We start from the raw sequence: 17,224 nt of genomic DNA, 5'->3' as shown, positions 1-17,224 counted from the left end.
TAAGAGAGCTGTTTACAAGGAAATTTAGGATTTTGTGGTTTTACGGAATGAAACTGAACAGCTATTGCCATTAATATGAACAGCCTGTGAGCTTGGCTTGGTGCTGTAAGATCCTTGCACAATTTAAAGGAATGCCAGTCGTTCAAGTAATACATTCAAATTGCATTAGAATGCTCAATTTATTCCTCGATAGAGCTTTACTCGGAGGCTGCCAGTTGAAGGGCAATGAGACACGCAGCACCACAAGTGCTCAATGTCTTCCAAGAAACTGATACCCATCCCACTAAGCTAGCAGGAACTGGCCTAAAAAAATACTTCCAGGGAAGGAAGACATTCAAAATGTAACATGAAGAGCATGAGACCTGCCATTCACGACATGATTTTACAGTGTTGCGCTAAAAAAAGAAAAAACACCACTAACTGAGAGATGTCATGTTAGCTATGACTAGGACATATGAAATCTTCACAGACATCTGAAAATACGCAATAAACTTCAGTGTATTTTAAATTGGACATCAAAGCAGATTCAAGGTAACTTTACCTATTGAACCCCAGGGGATTCCCCTAAGATTAGTCAGAACTAGACTTCTGGTGTGGAGAGTGTCGATGAAGCATTCAACATGGTCAGAGTGGAAAGCTACAGAGAAGTGGGAAGGATGGGCTGATTTTGAGGAAGTGTGTGTCTGGGAGTGATGGGCTAAGTTAGAGGAAGTGGGGGTCTGGGAATGATGGGCTAATTTTGAGGAAGTTGGTGTCTGGGAATGATGGGCTAATTTTGTAGAAACGAGAGTGTGGGAAAACAAGGAAGACATTTGATGAGTAGAATCCCAGCTAGTCAAGGTCATAAGTCAACATATGAGAATGTATGCACCGCCCCCACCCACCCTGCCCCTGGGCCCACCCTGCCCCCCCCCCACCTAGTCCTGGCCATGCGTTACCACAGAACAGGACTCCCCTCGTTCCTATACCGTTATCCATCAACTAGCCACCCCCGCTCCAGACGCCACTCGGTCACCCCGGCCCTGCTTTGACTCCTGTTTCAGGCCCACATGGTCTCATTCACAGCATTGTTCCAGAAACAAAACCAGAAAAAAGCCTTCCTCTTCCCCTGTGCCCCTCACGGGCCCGGCGACTTACACGCGCGGAGACAGGGAGACACGCGCGGAGACAGGGAGACACGCGCGGAGACAGGGAGACACGCGCGGAGACAGGGAGACACGCGCGGAGACGGCATAAACATTAAGAGTTCCCAGCACCTACACCAGGCTTATGCTATACAGAAGAAATAGACAGAAATGGGACGACAGACAGACCACAACGACCCAACCCATCCACACACAGTGGCTCAGAGAGAGACAGACAGGGACGACAGACAGACCACAACGACCCAACCCATCCACACACAGTGGCTCAGAGACAGACAGGGACGACAGACAGACCACAACGACCCAACCCATCCACACACAGTGGCTCAGAGAGAGACAGACAGGGACGACAGACAGACCACAACGACCCAACCCATCCACACACAGTGGCTCAGAGAGAGACAGACAGGGACAACAGACAGACCACAACGACCCAACCCATCCACACACAGTGGCTCAGAGAAAGACAGACAGGGACGACAGACAGACCACAACGACCCAACCCATCCACACACAGTGGCTCGGAGAGAGACAGACAGGGACGACAGACAGACCACAACGACCCAACCCATCCACACACAGTGGCTCAGAGAGAGACAGACAGGCGACGACAGACAGACCACAACGACCCAACCCATCCACACACAGTGGCTCAGAGAGAGACAGACAGGCGGCGACAGACAGACAGACCACAACGACCCAACCCATCCACACACAGTGACTCAGAGGTTGTCCAACTGGACCTCTTATCTACAGCACACTTCCTCTGGGCACCCATTACTGCCCCTCTCCTCCTCTCAGGCCTCGGACCCCGAATGCTCAGGAAGCCAATTATGTCATTCATTAAACTGGCCAAAGTCAGCCCTGGCCCTCCGCTCCGAGACCTGCTCCAGTCGACACACCCCTCCTCAGCGCCTAGACGCTAATCTGGAACCTGGAACGCAGAGCAGCGCCACCGTTCACAAACTGGCAGCAAGCCTGACACAGAAGGATGGCGGGAGGGGTTCAGACTGGTGGGCTGCCTGTCCAATGGGGGGGGTGGGGGGGGGCTGAGGGAGGGATCTGTAGAGAGGAAGTGAGATAACTGGATGCAGGGGAAAAAACGCTACAATGTGGCAAGCCATTCACTTATTCCCCCAGCTTTCACATAGACAATATCATCCTCTTGCCTTCAACTTCCCCTTAATTTAAAAGGAATATATTGCCTTTTATTAATATGGGTAAAATAAAAAAGGTTCATAAACCATTAAGGGGGGCCCCCTATAAAAACTATGAGATTTTACAAATATATTTATATTATTTGATGGTTATGTTGGATCTCTTTATTATTGGTTGGTGATCTTGATTTTATGTAAGAAATATCATCAACATTAGTAATTCTTTGTCTTTTATAGCTGCTCACGAAAAAGTCTGCAAGTTCCTGTTAGTTCACGATAGACCTGATGGAGAAGCAAACGCAGAGTGCCACAGAATACTCTCAGTAGAAGCTTGGTGGCTGATGGTTATCATCAGGCAAGTGGGGCCAACAGCAAAGCCTGATGATTCTATTTGTTCCCAATGAAGTGTTCCTGCTTAGGCAATTAAATAACCCCACATCCAATTGTCTCTCTTCCGGCCTAACTAGAAATGTGTCGATCGAGTGGGAGGTCTGTGTGACCTGTGCAAACTCGAGAGTTTTATGGTTTTTACAAAAACGCATCGGATATGATTCCCTTTGGAATGCTGCTGTACCTATGACCAATGACACAGACATTTCCTGCAGGCTGTTCCTTGAGGCACTCCCTGGCTGAAGCTATGGGAGGGAGATCCTCAGAGATACATGACTCAGGGTTGGACTATTCATGCAATTTTTCCTTTACTGGGAACTGTGACAGACGCTACTCCTCACATCCTCTCTCCGCCTCAAACCCCACTGGAGGAGAACCTCAGCGGGGAGGGACATCTGGCATTCGCATCCAATGGGTTTAGAGAGACTGCGAGGATAGAGAATGTGACATGTACGCAAGTGTGAGAAAGGCCAGAGGATGGAAATGACATGAAGAGTGTGGAAACATGGGAGGGGCAGGGTTACTCCATTACCCTAACTAATGTTAGTGAGAGTCCTTCGGGGAGCATTCAAGACAAAGGAAAACAGATCTAGAAAATACTACCACCCAAAAAATAATTTCCTACACTGTTACATACCTGACATTTACAACTCGTAACTTCATACGACAAAACTTGTGTGGTTTAAATGAGATGCGTCCCATAAAAAGGACGGTTGTAACCCACAGTCACTGAGGCTCAATATGTTTATTAGCAGGTGGAGTGCACATTAATAACACAATGAAAGATGGAAAGACAGTATGGATTTAAAGTTAGCCAGATAAGTAGTCTAAACTGGCAACCAACAAGTACAGATGATTAATAGGGTTGGGGAGAAACTGCACCATCTAACATTAGCCAATAGATTAGCTAACTAACTTCTATACGCTTCTCCATTGAAGACAAGCACTGTTAAAAGGTGAAAGATAATGGCTGCAACAAGTTCTGCAGCTGAGGTGACTCTGTAACTACATCACACATACAGACAGGCAGACAAGCAAGCAGGCAGACAGGCAGGCAGGCCACAAAAGAACCGCAGTGCTCAGATGAAACGTGGCAGTACCAGCAAAGTCTACAAAAACAGACAAAACCCATACAATGCTGTGAATAATCCCTCAAAACCCAACCTGATGTAGTAGATAATCCCTCAAAACCCAACCTGATGTAGTAGATAATCCCTCAAAACCCAACCTGATGTAGTAGATAATCCCTCAAAACCCAACCAGATGTAGTAGATAATCCCTCAAAACCCAACCTGATGTAGTAGATAATCCCTCAAAACCCAACCTGATGTAGTAGATAATCCCTCAAAACCCAACCTGATGTAGTAGATAATCCCTCAAAACCCAACCTGATGTAGTAGATAATCCCTCAAAACCCAACCTGATGTAGTAGATAATCCCTCAAAACCCAACCTGATGTAGTAGATAATCCCTCAAAACCCAACCTGATGTAGTAGATAATCCCTCAAAACCCATACTATGTAGTAAAAAATCCCCAGGTTACATAGTAGGTCTATATGGTGTGAGTGTGTGTGCACCCAACAGGCTCATCCAGTAATCCTCCCTGTACACACTCAATTGATATCCCATTTCTCCCATGAAATCAACATAATCCCAAAAGCAGGAGCAGTGGGGGATGGAGAGAGGCAGAAGAGCAAGTGGGGGGGTGCTGGTCGCATTACATGGTGGGCTTACATACATCTCTCGTTTGGGCCTTTTCAAACCAAACAGTCTGACTTTTCAATCAAAAAAAGCACTCACTCACAGTTAAGGTCCATACAGAGACAATGAATCATTTCCCATCTGGTGCCGAAGATTCAGCCCCAGGGACAAAGGAAGAAGACTAAAGAGAAGAGGGCGGATTGCCCTGGGAAACCAATGTGCCAGTTGTTTTACATTCAAACCCCCCCCGCCCCCCACCCCGCCCTCTGACAGAAGGGAGCCACATTGAAGTGGAGGGAGGCGAAGCGGGAGCTCCATTAAAAGGGCCAAACACAGTGTTAAGAAACACAAAGCGAACAAGAACTGGGAGACAACAATTAGGCTTTGGCGTGAGCCCTTGTCCAGCCCCGTGGAGAGGAGACGAGGAGCGGTGAACGAGGAGCGGGGCAACGGACACAAGGGCGCGAGACCAAGCCCCACAATGCGAGGCGTCTTTCGCCTGACAGGAAGGAGTGCACTCATTGCACACGACGCGTGTGGGTTCAGAGTGTGGCGAAGGGACACTCCGGCTGACTGGCACAGGCAAACCTGACGCAGGCCAGCCCCTTGACTGTGTCATCGGAGGAGGGGGGTGTTAGAAGCGGGGCTGAGGGTCCATTGATCCCAGTCACATCCCGACGCACTGTCAATGTGAGAGAGAGCACAGGAATAAGGGGTAGGGGGAGCCAACAAACAAGACTAAGAGCGAAAGAGAAATTAAGACGGCACAGCCTGTCATGTTTTCGCCCTGCTGTCGGTGTAATTCCCCTAGCTCACTCAGTGAGACTGACAGAGGAAGAGCAAAATAGAGACAGAGGGAGGGCAAGACCAAGAGAGACAGACGGAGGGATTGTAAGACAGAGAGAAGGAGAGAGAGACAAAGACATACAGGGTGAGAGAGAGAGAAGGTTTACACTGGCTGCCGTCCCTGACAAATCTCTGGGTACACATAAATATCGGCCTGAACTTGGCAGACGTTCACTGGAGTCCCGGGCTAATGTGGCCATGAGAGCCTGAAACCGAGAAAAGCGAGCAAACCAGACACCTGGAATCTGAAACAGTGTGTTCGTGTTTCCCTCACCTTGTCTACTCTTCCATCTTGTATTCATCACTTCGTACCTGGCTGCACAGCCCGGGCAGCAACGTGGAAACTGCATACATCATGCTCTCCGCTAAACACCAGGGGTGTTTCGGTACACATGCGCATACCGAACCATTCAGAAAAAAGCCTTGGTTCGGTCCGCGCTGAGTTCAATGGCAATCGGTGAAACTAGTCGGAGCCAGTAGATCACGACGGCAAGGGACAGAGTTGTGGAGAAAACGTTGTGTCACTTTGATCAATGATAATGTGGTCTAAACAGCTGCCAACGCCACTGCCCTCATTCATGCGGCCCTCATCATTTGATTCTGTGTGTGCCAAAGAAATTACAAGGCTGTTAGGTATGTTTGAATATGTTTTACAGCCTATGGTTTATAGCCACAGATATGCGCCCATTCTTGGTGTTTAAGGGGGGGGGGGGGGGTTTAAGGATCTCGTAAAAAAGTATGCGAGTCATGTTAGGAACACCCCCTTTGTATCCATTTCAGTAAACAAGAAGGACATTCCCCAGAAAAAGGGACAACTGTAGTTTTGGCAGTTAATGCAACAGAAACTTTTAATAAAAGCATTTTTTTATAATATCATTTCTTTACAAACATGAAAGTGGAACTTTTAGGTTATGGTTGACGCAGTGTTTCCAATGAGTCCATCAGTGTCTCAAAGAATGCACCAATAGAATGCACCTTAATCGCTTCACTAATGACTGTTCAACAGTGCTTCTATCAGTCTACTCAGTTTGCAGATGACAGTACTTTGATTGGTCTCACCACTGAGGGCGATGAGTCTGTGAACTTTGTGCATTCTGTCCTACACACACAAACACGTGCGCTCACACACACACAAATTCCCATATCCAAAATAGCATTTAACACAGTATTACAGTCGAAACCTGAGGCTCCAATATTAATTCTGTGAAAACAGCCTAAGCTGTTGTAATAACAATGAATTGTGACCCAAAAACAGCAACACATACTGACATATTTGTTTAGTTAACAATTACACCTCCACTGAACAATAAATGACCCTACTTGCATGCTAAAGTCTCACAAAGGAACCCTAATCCATCATGAGAACAGTAGCTGGCGCCGATGCAACAAATCCTTCTAAAACTGAAATAAAAAGTAAACAGCCTCTCATATTGAATGTCACAGAGCCTGGCAATAGGACAATATGATCTGACCTCTACCTCAGTCATAAAACCCAAGATCCCACGTCTCCCTCCTACGCAGGTATGAAGCCCCATGCTCTGTGGTGAAGAAAACTGATGGAAACGAGGGATGCCATTGGAGCAGGAGAGGAGAGGGAGCGGAAAAAGAACGGTAGCTTGACATGCAGAGCGGTTGAACAGACACTGCGTGGCCTAGCGGTGGGTGGTGAGACCGACTGAACGCCAACCGGTAACAGTGTACGACCAACTCTGCTCTCCAGGGTTTGGATACTCTCCGCTTGCTACAGCGACCTGACTGCAGAATGACCGCAAATGTCCAATAATTGACAACAGCCAGTGTCTCTTGCGCAAATACACCCCCCCACCAACCAAACAAACCCCTCCGCGTTTTAACCCCAATTGTCAAGTCAGATCAATGGAGCAGTAACTGAAGTTGAACTGCAGCTGCAAAGTTCAACACCTTCATGCAGATACAATCATCATCTGCAGATCTTTGAAGCAGCTGAGCATTGTTTCGGCAAGTTCACCACAAACAACTCTTTACGCATGCCTTCAGCTAAGTGGATCTGACGCGCTTGATCGTAGCATTGGTTTCGCGGTTGCTGAGAGTCTGTTGTCATGCGGCGGCAGGGCTTGGCTACAGACAGGAAAAGAAACTTGAAATGAGAGCAGATAAAACCGCGACCTGGAGCCATTGGCAGCTTTGTCCTGTACGCCGTCTGGGCTAGATCCGGGGCCGCGGGGGAGACGAGCAACTTGCTAAAAAGAGAAAGAGAGAGGAAGGATACAGAGTCTCTTGTTATCACAAAGGTCACAGAAAGAACAGCAGGTCAGAGTGCAGGAGCAACACCAGCGACGCAGCTGCAAACAAACCCGCTTGCATCGTGCCAAGGTGTCTGTGTTCGGTGACGCAGTAGAAAAGAAATACAAACCCAGGTCAACGTCGAATATTCAGGCTGACACCAAGACCCGGAGCCATTTGGAAAAGCATTTTACATATTTAGTGTGGCCTTCCAGCCCATCTCTGAAACCTTGGCCTACTACGATCCGGCAGTCAGGCAAGTCCTATGATGTGCACCACTTCCACGCTTGTATTCTAAAGCCTTCCAATACCACAATGTTCAAGTATATTTCAATAGCATATAAAGCTCTCTTTTGCTCTCCTTTTAAAAGGCTGAAGAGGACTCAGCTCAACCAACCGTGATATCGGGAGCTATAAAGAACTGTGTTTTGGAGTTGGTAGGCCACCAAGCATAAGGACACACTTTCACATCTTTATTAATTCAACCCAACTTAATGTGCTATTATCATGGTTACTTCGCTCATACACCTGGTTTGAAAGACAGTACTGGCTTAAACCATAATCCTATCAACTATAAAAGCCATCCATCTTGGGCTTAACCATGTAGCAAATCCACTACCTGATGAAAGCCAACATCCCAGCAGAGTTCTACTCCAGACTACGGCTATGTAAACTGAAAATAATTGTGTCAATGAAACACAAGTCACATCCTAACACGCCATAGCAGGGCTTCCTCTCAGTGTGAAAACAGAGGAGGTTGAAATGGAGATGGCTGCGAACAGCATGCTACTCCACTCCCTGCTGGCATCATGGAATCACATCCCCATAAATCAGAGTGGGATGTCTAAAATTCAAAAACAAAAACATACGGGACCTACCAGACCCCCACATCTGCTAGGTGGGATCTTTCTTAATCTTTAGATTCAGGGCTGCAATAACAATAAAATTCTTGCTTGTTGTCTAGACAGAACCAAATTCCTAAGGCAGAATTTGGAGTGCACAGTGCAGAACTTACATGAATCATCAAAATGAAAGGACGTAGAAACTCGGCACCAGAGAGGTTGAAGGTGTAGGTAGTTTTACAGACGCACGGGATGTGGACCAAACAGCACCCTATCAACTACATAATATGCGGCTTTAAAAGTCAGAAGAAGTGTACCATGTATGGCAGAGGGTGCGGTTTGGGACACATCTTTGGCTTACAGACGGCCACACCAGGCTAGACTACATTTTCCAATGACACAGCAAAACATTCAGCAGACGTTTTGACAATCACTCCCTTTTAACGACTCTGAAACGCTTCATCTGTTAACCCCCCCCCCAAAAAAAAAATCAAAGCAAAGTCAAGAACAGAACCTTTGCTAAAGGAAACAGCTTCCTAAATGGGTCCTAAATCAATGTACTCCATCTTTGCTGCCTACAAAGGTGCTCGCACAGAGACAGTAAAGAAAGTCTTTAAGTATGTGGTATCAACATTACAAACAGACTAAAGGAGTAATGATATAATTCTTACAGTCTTTCAGCCGTCTGTTTGGTTGGATGCTTTTCTAAGCATTTATTTAACATTGTAATTTCCGCCCCCCTTTTCTTCTTCCTTTTTCCTTACTACCGTATTTCAATTTACCTTTTTTATGACTGTAGGGGATATGCTTGTGAAACTGAAAACATACAAATCCTTTTTTTAAAGAAAACAAAAACAAACTTACAAACAGACAGCTCCCTTTCCCCTCACATGTTTGGCCAGGTGAGTGCACATCTTCCTCTCCAACCACCTGTCTTTGTGTCACATGTTGACTCTTCTTCAGAGCCGAACCATTCTCCACAGAACACCACACATCAAACCAACGTGGATCATGAAGTTTACCAAGTTGAAAACAAAATAAATGACATCCATTCAGAAAGATTTGACAAAGAAGCTATCCAATGCCCAATTGGTGGTTACGAGCCAACTTGCGAATAGTCGGTTCAGACAGCTGTACATTGCAAAACCATTACGCAGACCAAACAGTCCAAGCCCATCTGCTAAGGGTGGGGAAGGCTTGGGTTTAACCGTTTCAAGGACCCATGAGCAGACTCTCATAACATGAATAACAAGTTTCAAGGAATTTTACTGTCAGCAATGCCGTTAAGGGTTTGAAGACAAGAACCGTTATCTGCTGTCGGCAAGCGAATCTCCTTCACCACAAAACAAACGTCAGGCCAACTCTATAGATCAGACAAAGTCTCAGCCAAGGAACAGGCCCAACGGGAGAGCTATAACATGCCAGACAATTGAGACAAACCTTAAGGGCAAACCTACCAGTTAAGATAAAACATATCAAACCACCAAACTGGCCAAAAGCATCCGATTCAAACATACTATTGGCCGCTGACTGGGCTACCGCCGCCAGCCATCTGTGGTTCCCTGGCACAGAGCAGCGCAATACAGAGCAAGCAGGCAGCATAGATGGGGCCAGATAGAGAGGATATAAAGGTTTCCATGTGAGGCACCGGCCACCACGTGAACAGGACAGTGGATGAGTGTGGCGGGCCTCCTGGGACAGCTCTGCCGTGGAGCCCAGTCGAATGGAGTGAAGAGTGGAGAGGGGGGGGCAGCTGCGCCGTGGAGCCCAGTTGAATGGAGTGAAGAGTGGAGAGAGGGGCAGCTGCGCCGTGGAGCCCAGTCATCTGGAGTGGTCGGGGCAGACTAAACAGAGCGAGAGGAAGTCTGGATATGAGCGTGGCAGCACCTGGTCGCAGCGAGCCCACCCTCCCCGTCCAGAGATCACTGAAAAAAAGCCCTGGCTCAGACAAGGGCCGCTCACAGACTACAACCATCGGGCCGCTCACAGACTACAACCATCGGGCCGCTCACAGACTACAACCATCGGGCCGCTCACAGACTACAACCATCGGGCCGCAGAGACTACAACCATCGGGCCGCAGAGACTACAACCATCGGGCCGCAGAGACTACAACCATCGGGCCGCAGAGACTACAACCATCGGGCCGCAGAGACTACAACCATCGGGCCGCAGACTAAACAGCATTACTCCGACCTCAGTGCAGACGACACAGGGCTCTCTGCGTTGCGGCCAAAGGACCACAGACAACTAAGGTGGAGATGGTCTGGCCTCTTGAGGTTACGGTAACTGGCCAGGCGTATGCATCCAGTCATCGACCACCATGTCCGGGCGAAGAGGGGGAATGGCTCTTATCTGACTTTCGAAGAAACTTGGTTCCCCTCCGCAACTTTACTATCACAATGGTGCTTTGGTTATCAGTTGTTTAGAAATATTAGTAGACAAAACCCTGGCAGAGTGTCAATAGCCTTCCCTCTCAACAGGCAGCACAGCGACGTGTTCTTTAAACAGAGGACGTGGTAATGAGAGAAAACATGTAACCAGAAAATGTGCCTTTCAAAAGGTGATTCATTACATCATGACAGGAGCGTCTGAGTCCAGACAGGCTGTTTAACCAAACATTCTGAATGGCCTAAAAGACAAATCGGCACACCTGCCTAACTTAATGAAAGCCACTGGCGCATGTCAGACAAGAGAAAATATGTTCTTTTTTTTCTACATATTATAAAAGTTAGGCATTCCCAAAGCCAGTCTACATAAGAAGATAATTACTTCACAAGCATGAAGGAGAAAGAAACCTATATGCAATGGTAACAGACAACCAACAAAAACAAATGAATGCACCAATTCCAGAGCCTGTAGATCAGATTCATCAGTCTATGAACAAGGAAGAGAGTCAGCATCGCAATGTTAGTTTCACAGCTCTCGAGGACAAAAAACCTTGTTGGCTACCGTTGAGTAATTAAGTGTAATACATTCAAATTTTTTAAAGACTAACAATTTAATAGCAAGGAAGGAAAACATGAATGTAAGCAGGTGACTCCATTTGTTTTGTTGGCCAGCATAATAACCTAAAGCTACCAGGTCCCAGTAATGAAAAATAAAGTCCAACGTGCTGTTTTGAAGTGGTAGGCAAACCGCTGTAGAGTTTACATTAAACTTATTTTGCGTCACTTGCCACTGTAATAGAATGCTTTCGGTCTACAGATTTCTCAGACATTTAGTCATGACATAAGTTAAAGAAGGGAAGGGCAGACATTATTAAGGGGGCAAAATCATTAACTGCAAAAGTTCATGTGATGTCTGCCAAAATAAACAGGGGATACATGAGATGATTCTGGGCCTTAGACAACGTGTTATAAAATATATTTTATTAGTCGCACCATTGGTCTAACATAATATTTATTTATTTTATATACAATTTCCATTGCATTTTGAGTGATGGACTGAGCCATCTAGGGAGCTTAGTAGAAAAAGTTTGCTTATAATACTCACTACACAATGGCACAATTGGGTGAAGTTTATCTTCATGAAAATAAAGTTTGACATTTTTGGGGCAAAACTGAAATTGTGTTTATTTCCCTCCTCATGCCTGTGTTCATCCATAACCACGGGTTACATGGATATTCAATTACTGTCACTGCCCTACAGCAAACTCACATCACAGACAAGGGCCAGGCACACTGTTAGACCATGGAAGAGCCAGTCCAGACAGGGGGGCTATTCAACACAGCTGACACAGGACCTCCTGAGTTTCTTGCAGTGCTTAACGAACCACAGCCTGAGCCCTCACATTTAAACAGACCCCTATATCACCACCCCTCTGACAGGGTCCATTCATTCAGACTAGACTAGCTCCGGTCTTCACCATGCCACGACCATGACAGAGACATCCGGGGTTACTGATAAACTAAATACCCGGATCCTGGGCGGTCAATCACTAGCTAGAAGGATAAATGATCTACCAAAGTGGTTGTTGAACACAGGTCTTGGGAATCTGGGTACTGCTGGTATGAATTCAACCCCACTAATTATGGAATATTTTAGACCAAAACATTAGGTGAATGAAATTCAATAACAGGTAGAACAGAAAACTAGCAGTATTCTCCAGGCTGAGAGTCCCCAATATAATATTATATGCCTTCATCTGATCGTAACCTTTAAAAGGACAGTCAAGATTGATGATTAAGTTTTTTTCCCGGAGGCCGATTCCAGTATTATGGAGAACTTTGTTATGGACATCACATACACATGCAAAATCACACATTTTATGGCTCACAGAATGGACAAACAAATCACAGTTTATTAAGGATTTTCAGGCGTGCCATTCCGTGGAAGGCGGCCATTGGAAACAGTTACCCGGAGGCAAAGGAGACTAGGTCACCTTTAGGTGCCAGGAGGTCATTTTCTGTCAAGCCATACCCAATCTGCAGCCCAAGAACAAAGCACACCAAGCAACGTGGAAACCACCAGGTAGGACGGTAGTGGCCTGTCAAAACGTGGTAACAGGCAACAGGTTCCACATTTCAAGGCAGCAAACGGCATTATATACAGCCAATTCCCCGGAATCTTCTCCTTCTCCTAGTTGGTATGCAGCTAGAGAGGCAAGGCGACACAGAAGCCTTTTCATTCCGATACAGAAACTTAGAGGAGGATTTCTGACAAAGCCTATTGATTGCTCCTTGAAATGGGTCAAACTCCCGCACAGATCTGGGCAGGCGGCCGGAGAGACCAAATTAAGCCTCTGTCTGGACAGAGGCTGTGCTCCGATTATGAATTGTTTTAGCAAGTCACACCATATTAAATTAAATGTAACATGCTTATCAATACGGCTGCTATGCTAAATTAGCGTCTGTATCCACGTTGCTGGTGAGTGTGAATGATCAGTTTGCCACTGGAAAACCTATAGCCAACTCAAAGATACAGCAATAGAACACAGGAATGGCTTCTTCTTACTGTAGAATTACAGTAGATTAACAGCAAATGAATGCCTCAAATCTCCTTTTATTCAAAACATCTGGCCAACCCTACTAGACTTTGTCAACCAGCATTAACTTAATCCATATAGGGGGTAGAGACAGGGCAGGACGCTGTGGAAACAGCTCCCTGTGCCATCTCCATTGTCTTGTTTGAAGGCCTTTAAACAGATATAGGCTGCTCTTAACAAAGCACGCTCAAATGCATTTCCTTCACTTTAGAGGCAGGAGTCAACAGACCTAATTTAGCTCAGCATCGCGTGCTGACGAGACATCCTGTGGGAAGTGTGTGCCCTCCGAAGACGCAGAGACAATTTTTTCTGACCACTGACTGAGTAAATACTGAGACAGTGGTACAAGCTAACAACTAAAATGCTCCACCCCCCAACACCACTTTTTCTCTCCCTAGAAAAGACAGACTGGGCCTTTATCTTAATCATCAGCTTCCTAGCTCCCCCCCCCCCCCCCCCCCCCCCCCCCCCCCCCCCCCCCCCCCCCCCCCCACACACACACACACACACACACACACACACACAGACGAATACTCCAGGCCGCTTCCCCAAATGGTAGAGACTACAACGGATGGATGCTATGCCCATTTTGATCAATTAATTACAGGCCCGGCAAAATCAAAAAGTAGACAGGGGGAGAGGTGCATGACAGTGGATCTGAAACAATTCTTCCAGTCTCTCATTGTAAGCACTGTGCCAACTAGAGGCGAAGGACCCAATAGCTAGCAGTTGAGTCATTAGCTCAAAGCTGCAGTCATTGATAGAGCCTAGGCCTTGACGACTCCGGCAGCAGAGAGAACAGAAGCGATTGTCACCTCCCCGTAGTGTTGGGAATAGCGGTTAGTGTAGCCCCAGACTGCTCCCATTTACTGCTTGGCAAAGGCATCCCATTCAAAGCTGCAGGGCGACATCGTCAGACAGCAAGTGAAGGGGAAAAAGCCCAGGGAGCAAACAATAACTTGACCGTTTCATACTAAACAATCCATCAATCCTGATCTGGGACCTGCAGGCGGGTGCCAAATACTGTGACTGGTGGAAAACTGCACCGAAAAACACCCTGGCTTCTCCCCCTCACAGGACCAGCACTGATCTAAAATGTCCCTGGAATGCAGCCTAACCACTAGGCCTTGATTAGTGTAGCTATTCACTCAGTAAAACTTCATCTGAGACAGAGAGGAAATGGTAAATAAATTCCCAGGCAAAGCTGCAACTACTGACAGTTTGAATGTTCCCGCTAACCAGCAAACACACAGAGAGGGCCTGAAAATGCCTCCAGGCATCTCCCAGACTGCTGGTAGCAGACATGGTCGTTTACTCACGATTAAACTGAACTGACAATAGGGGTGAATGGTTGCCTGATGACATGAAATAGATCCAAGGCAGGTCTAGAGGCTCCAAAGTGGGCCAGCAACCCCCTGCAGGAGGTCTCCTAAGCGCAGATTGTCCTTTCTACTATAATAAATTACAATAAAGTGCTTAGTAAGACCACAGAACCAACCCGGGGGGACAGGACGCACAAGATTATGCTTGGAGGGGGCGCAATGTTGAAAACTCTGGTGTTACCCAGTGAAGGGAGCAGTGGTTTTCACGGTTCTTCCCTTCCTCCTTCCGTGTAAACGAGACAGAGGAGGATGTTCCTACGATCTTGAGAGGCTCACATTTCCTCTGAGGTTTCACATTCCTGGGATTCCGAGAGTAGACCACTGCAACAGCCCATTTAAAACCATTTCCCATATGGGGGAAAAAAGACAGAGCTTTACTTTGAGAAGTTCATTACAGTACTGCTGCTGCTCATTGAAGAATCCCCTTGACTTACTTCATCAGGGAGGACTTGAGCAAAAATGTATAACTTTGTAAGAGGTAAAACGAAGTAAGCAGTTTAATTATAATCAAGTTAACACAAAGCATTTGTGAAGAAAAGGTTTAGGCTATTTGGCTAGTGGAAAATGATTAGCGTACCTTTAGATTTTGCTATCAGATCTGATTTTATATGGTAAAAATATTAGAACATTCCAAACAAGCGTGTCAAAACCTTACCAGACGGAGAGATCCTACTTCCCTCTAGGTGCCTTATTCTGGCTGGCACATTACAAAATTCTATATTTAATTTGGCTGGTTATAGAAGATAAGAGTGAGGTCTGGAATTTGCTTTGGTCTGATCCTGGATAAACATGAAACGCAGGGCTTGTCATCTCCCCCTCTCCGCAGTCACAACACTGCATTCTCATGTAAATGGACAACTGTTTGGGTTGTAAGAAATAGAAAATAAGAAGGAAAGTGAAGTCGGCTCCAGCTGGATGTCCTGATTAGGAGTAGTGTCTTACATCTCGAAGTAAAAAAATAAATTAAATACATCTGGAAAATGTTGAAAAACTAAGGATAGAAAAACCGTTAACTATAGAAAAATAGATAAAATACAGAGATAAATATATGGGGCATGACCAAAGCTAGGTAGTCATTGCGGGTCTAAATCAATACAGTACATACTACAGTTTGGAATGGTGTCAGTGAGTCTGCAGTCAGAGCTCTGTCTAATATGTCAGTGTCTGCGCACACAGGCATTGTTTTCAAATGATGGCATCCGTCTAGTTAGCCATGTACAGTATTGAAATTATACTGGTTTAATACATAATAATTACTGTAACGATGGTAGCTATAGCGCTGTAGTTATTCAGCTGTAGTAAAACATGCAACAATTGAAGAACGGTGGGAAAACATACCGTACAAGTTGTACCAGTCAATTACAGTAACTAATATTGTAAAACGACTTAATGTAATGTCTTAATTTTTGGTGTTACTGTACTCGTTAGCTATTAGACTAGCGCTACCTGTGTCAGCTAGCTAGTTAAGCTAACGTTAGCGACACAACTGAAGAAATTAAAACCGTGTCTTGTTAGAAACACATTGTGCTTATTCGAAGGGTACGTAATAAAAATATCCATGTATGTACGTATGCATGTATGTATGTATGTATGTAAGTGTTGTTGTGAACAGCAAAAAGTAAATATTCAGTACGTAGAAGACCAAGCATCTTAGTAAACGCGTTTATTTTACTGATACTTCAGTTAAATAAATAGCTAGCTAACTACCAGCGTAGCTAACGTTAGCGCCACATTAGCAAGCAACTCAAATACTGTAGCAAGCAACTCAAGTAGCTAGACGAGACAGCGAGGGGTTTGAGCTACAATCTTACCTGTCAACCGCAGTTTCACTGGGCCATTTCTCCTAACTCCTTGATTAGACATGCCCGTCTGTTTTCCAGCTTGACGTGGATTTATCAAAAGTATTTACAATGTCGAAATATTTCAGTAAAAATAATCCCTAACCCTCTTTCACAGTGAATGAAGAATCGAGTCACGGCACAGTGGCCCGGATGAGCATAGCACTAGTGCTATACAACGCCGTCTCGAGCACATACTCTGAAAGAAACAAAAACGAAAGTCTAATTTTCCAAAAAAAAATCTGAATCTCCTCCCGAAATATGTTTCATTATATGACGTCCAAGCGGTCTTTAAAAGCCAGTGATGCGCTTCTCTCCCATTAGGGGTAGCATTTCTACTTGAAGCGGGTTAGCTTAAGTTACCAATCCGAGATGTTGAAGATGTCTTGCTGCTTCTGCAGCTCCTGCAGCTCCACTGTTTGGTTGAGAACGATCTGGTCTAGATTTTTTGATAGTGACCCTCCCTATTAGTGACATCACTCAATATGTTAAAATACAAGAACTCTATTGATGTAGTACAACATTTTGGAAATATTTAAAGAGTAATCCGCAGTTGAAACAATAACAAACTCCCCTCGCAAGTTTATTTAAAAAGCTGATATGGATGTAGATGTAACGACTGAACTTCATAGACAGAGATGAGAATGCAACAACTGACTGTCCGTGATCTCGTC

General features: G+C 45.7%; 1 protein-coding gene across 2 annotated transcripts in view; it reads right to left on the bottom strand.

Annotated features, from left to right (window-relative positions):
- Window positions 1–16,985, bottom strand: part of LOC105021636 (E3 ubiquitin-protein ligase SMURF2) — a 51,740-nt gene extending 34,755 nt beyond the window's left edge. For both annotated transcript variants that reach the window (XM_010889425.5, XM_010889426.5), the window contains exon 1: window positions 16,524–16,985. In XM_010889425.5, coding sequence (XP_010887727.3) covers window positions 16,524–16,575 — 52 coding nt within the window. In that variant the 5' untranslated portion in view covers window positions 16,576–16,985. The remainder of the gene's footprint in view (window positions 1–16,523) is intronic.
- Between the last annotated feature and the right edge of the window lie 239 nt (window positions 16,986–17,224).

The sequence above is a fragment of the Esox lucius genome, chromosome 9 (genome assembly GCF_011004845.1).
Source record: "Esox lucius isolate fEsoLuc1 chromosome 9, fEsoLuc1.pri, whole genome shotgun sequence".
Classification (NCBI taxonomy): domain Eukaryota; kingdom Metazoa; phylum Chordata; class Actinopteri; order Esociformes; family Esocidae; genus Esox; species Esox lucius.
This window is presented reverse-complemented; position numbering and strand designations above follow the sequence as displayed.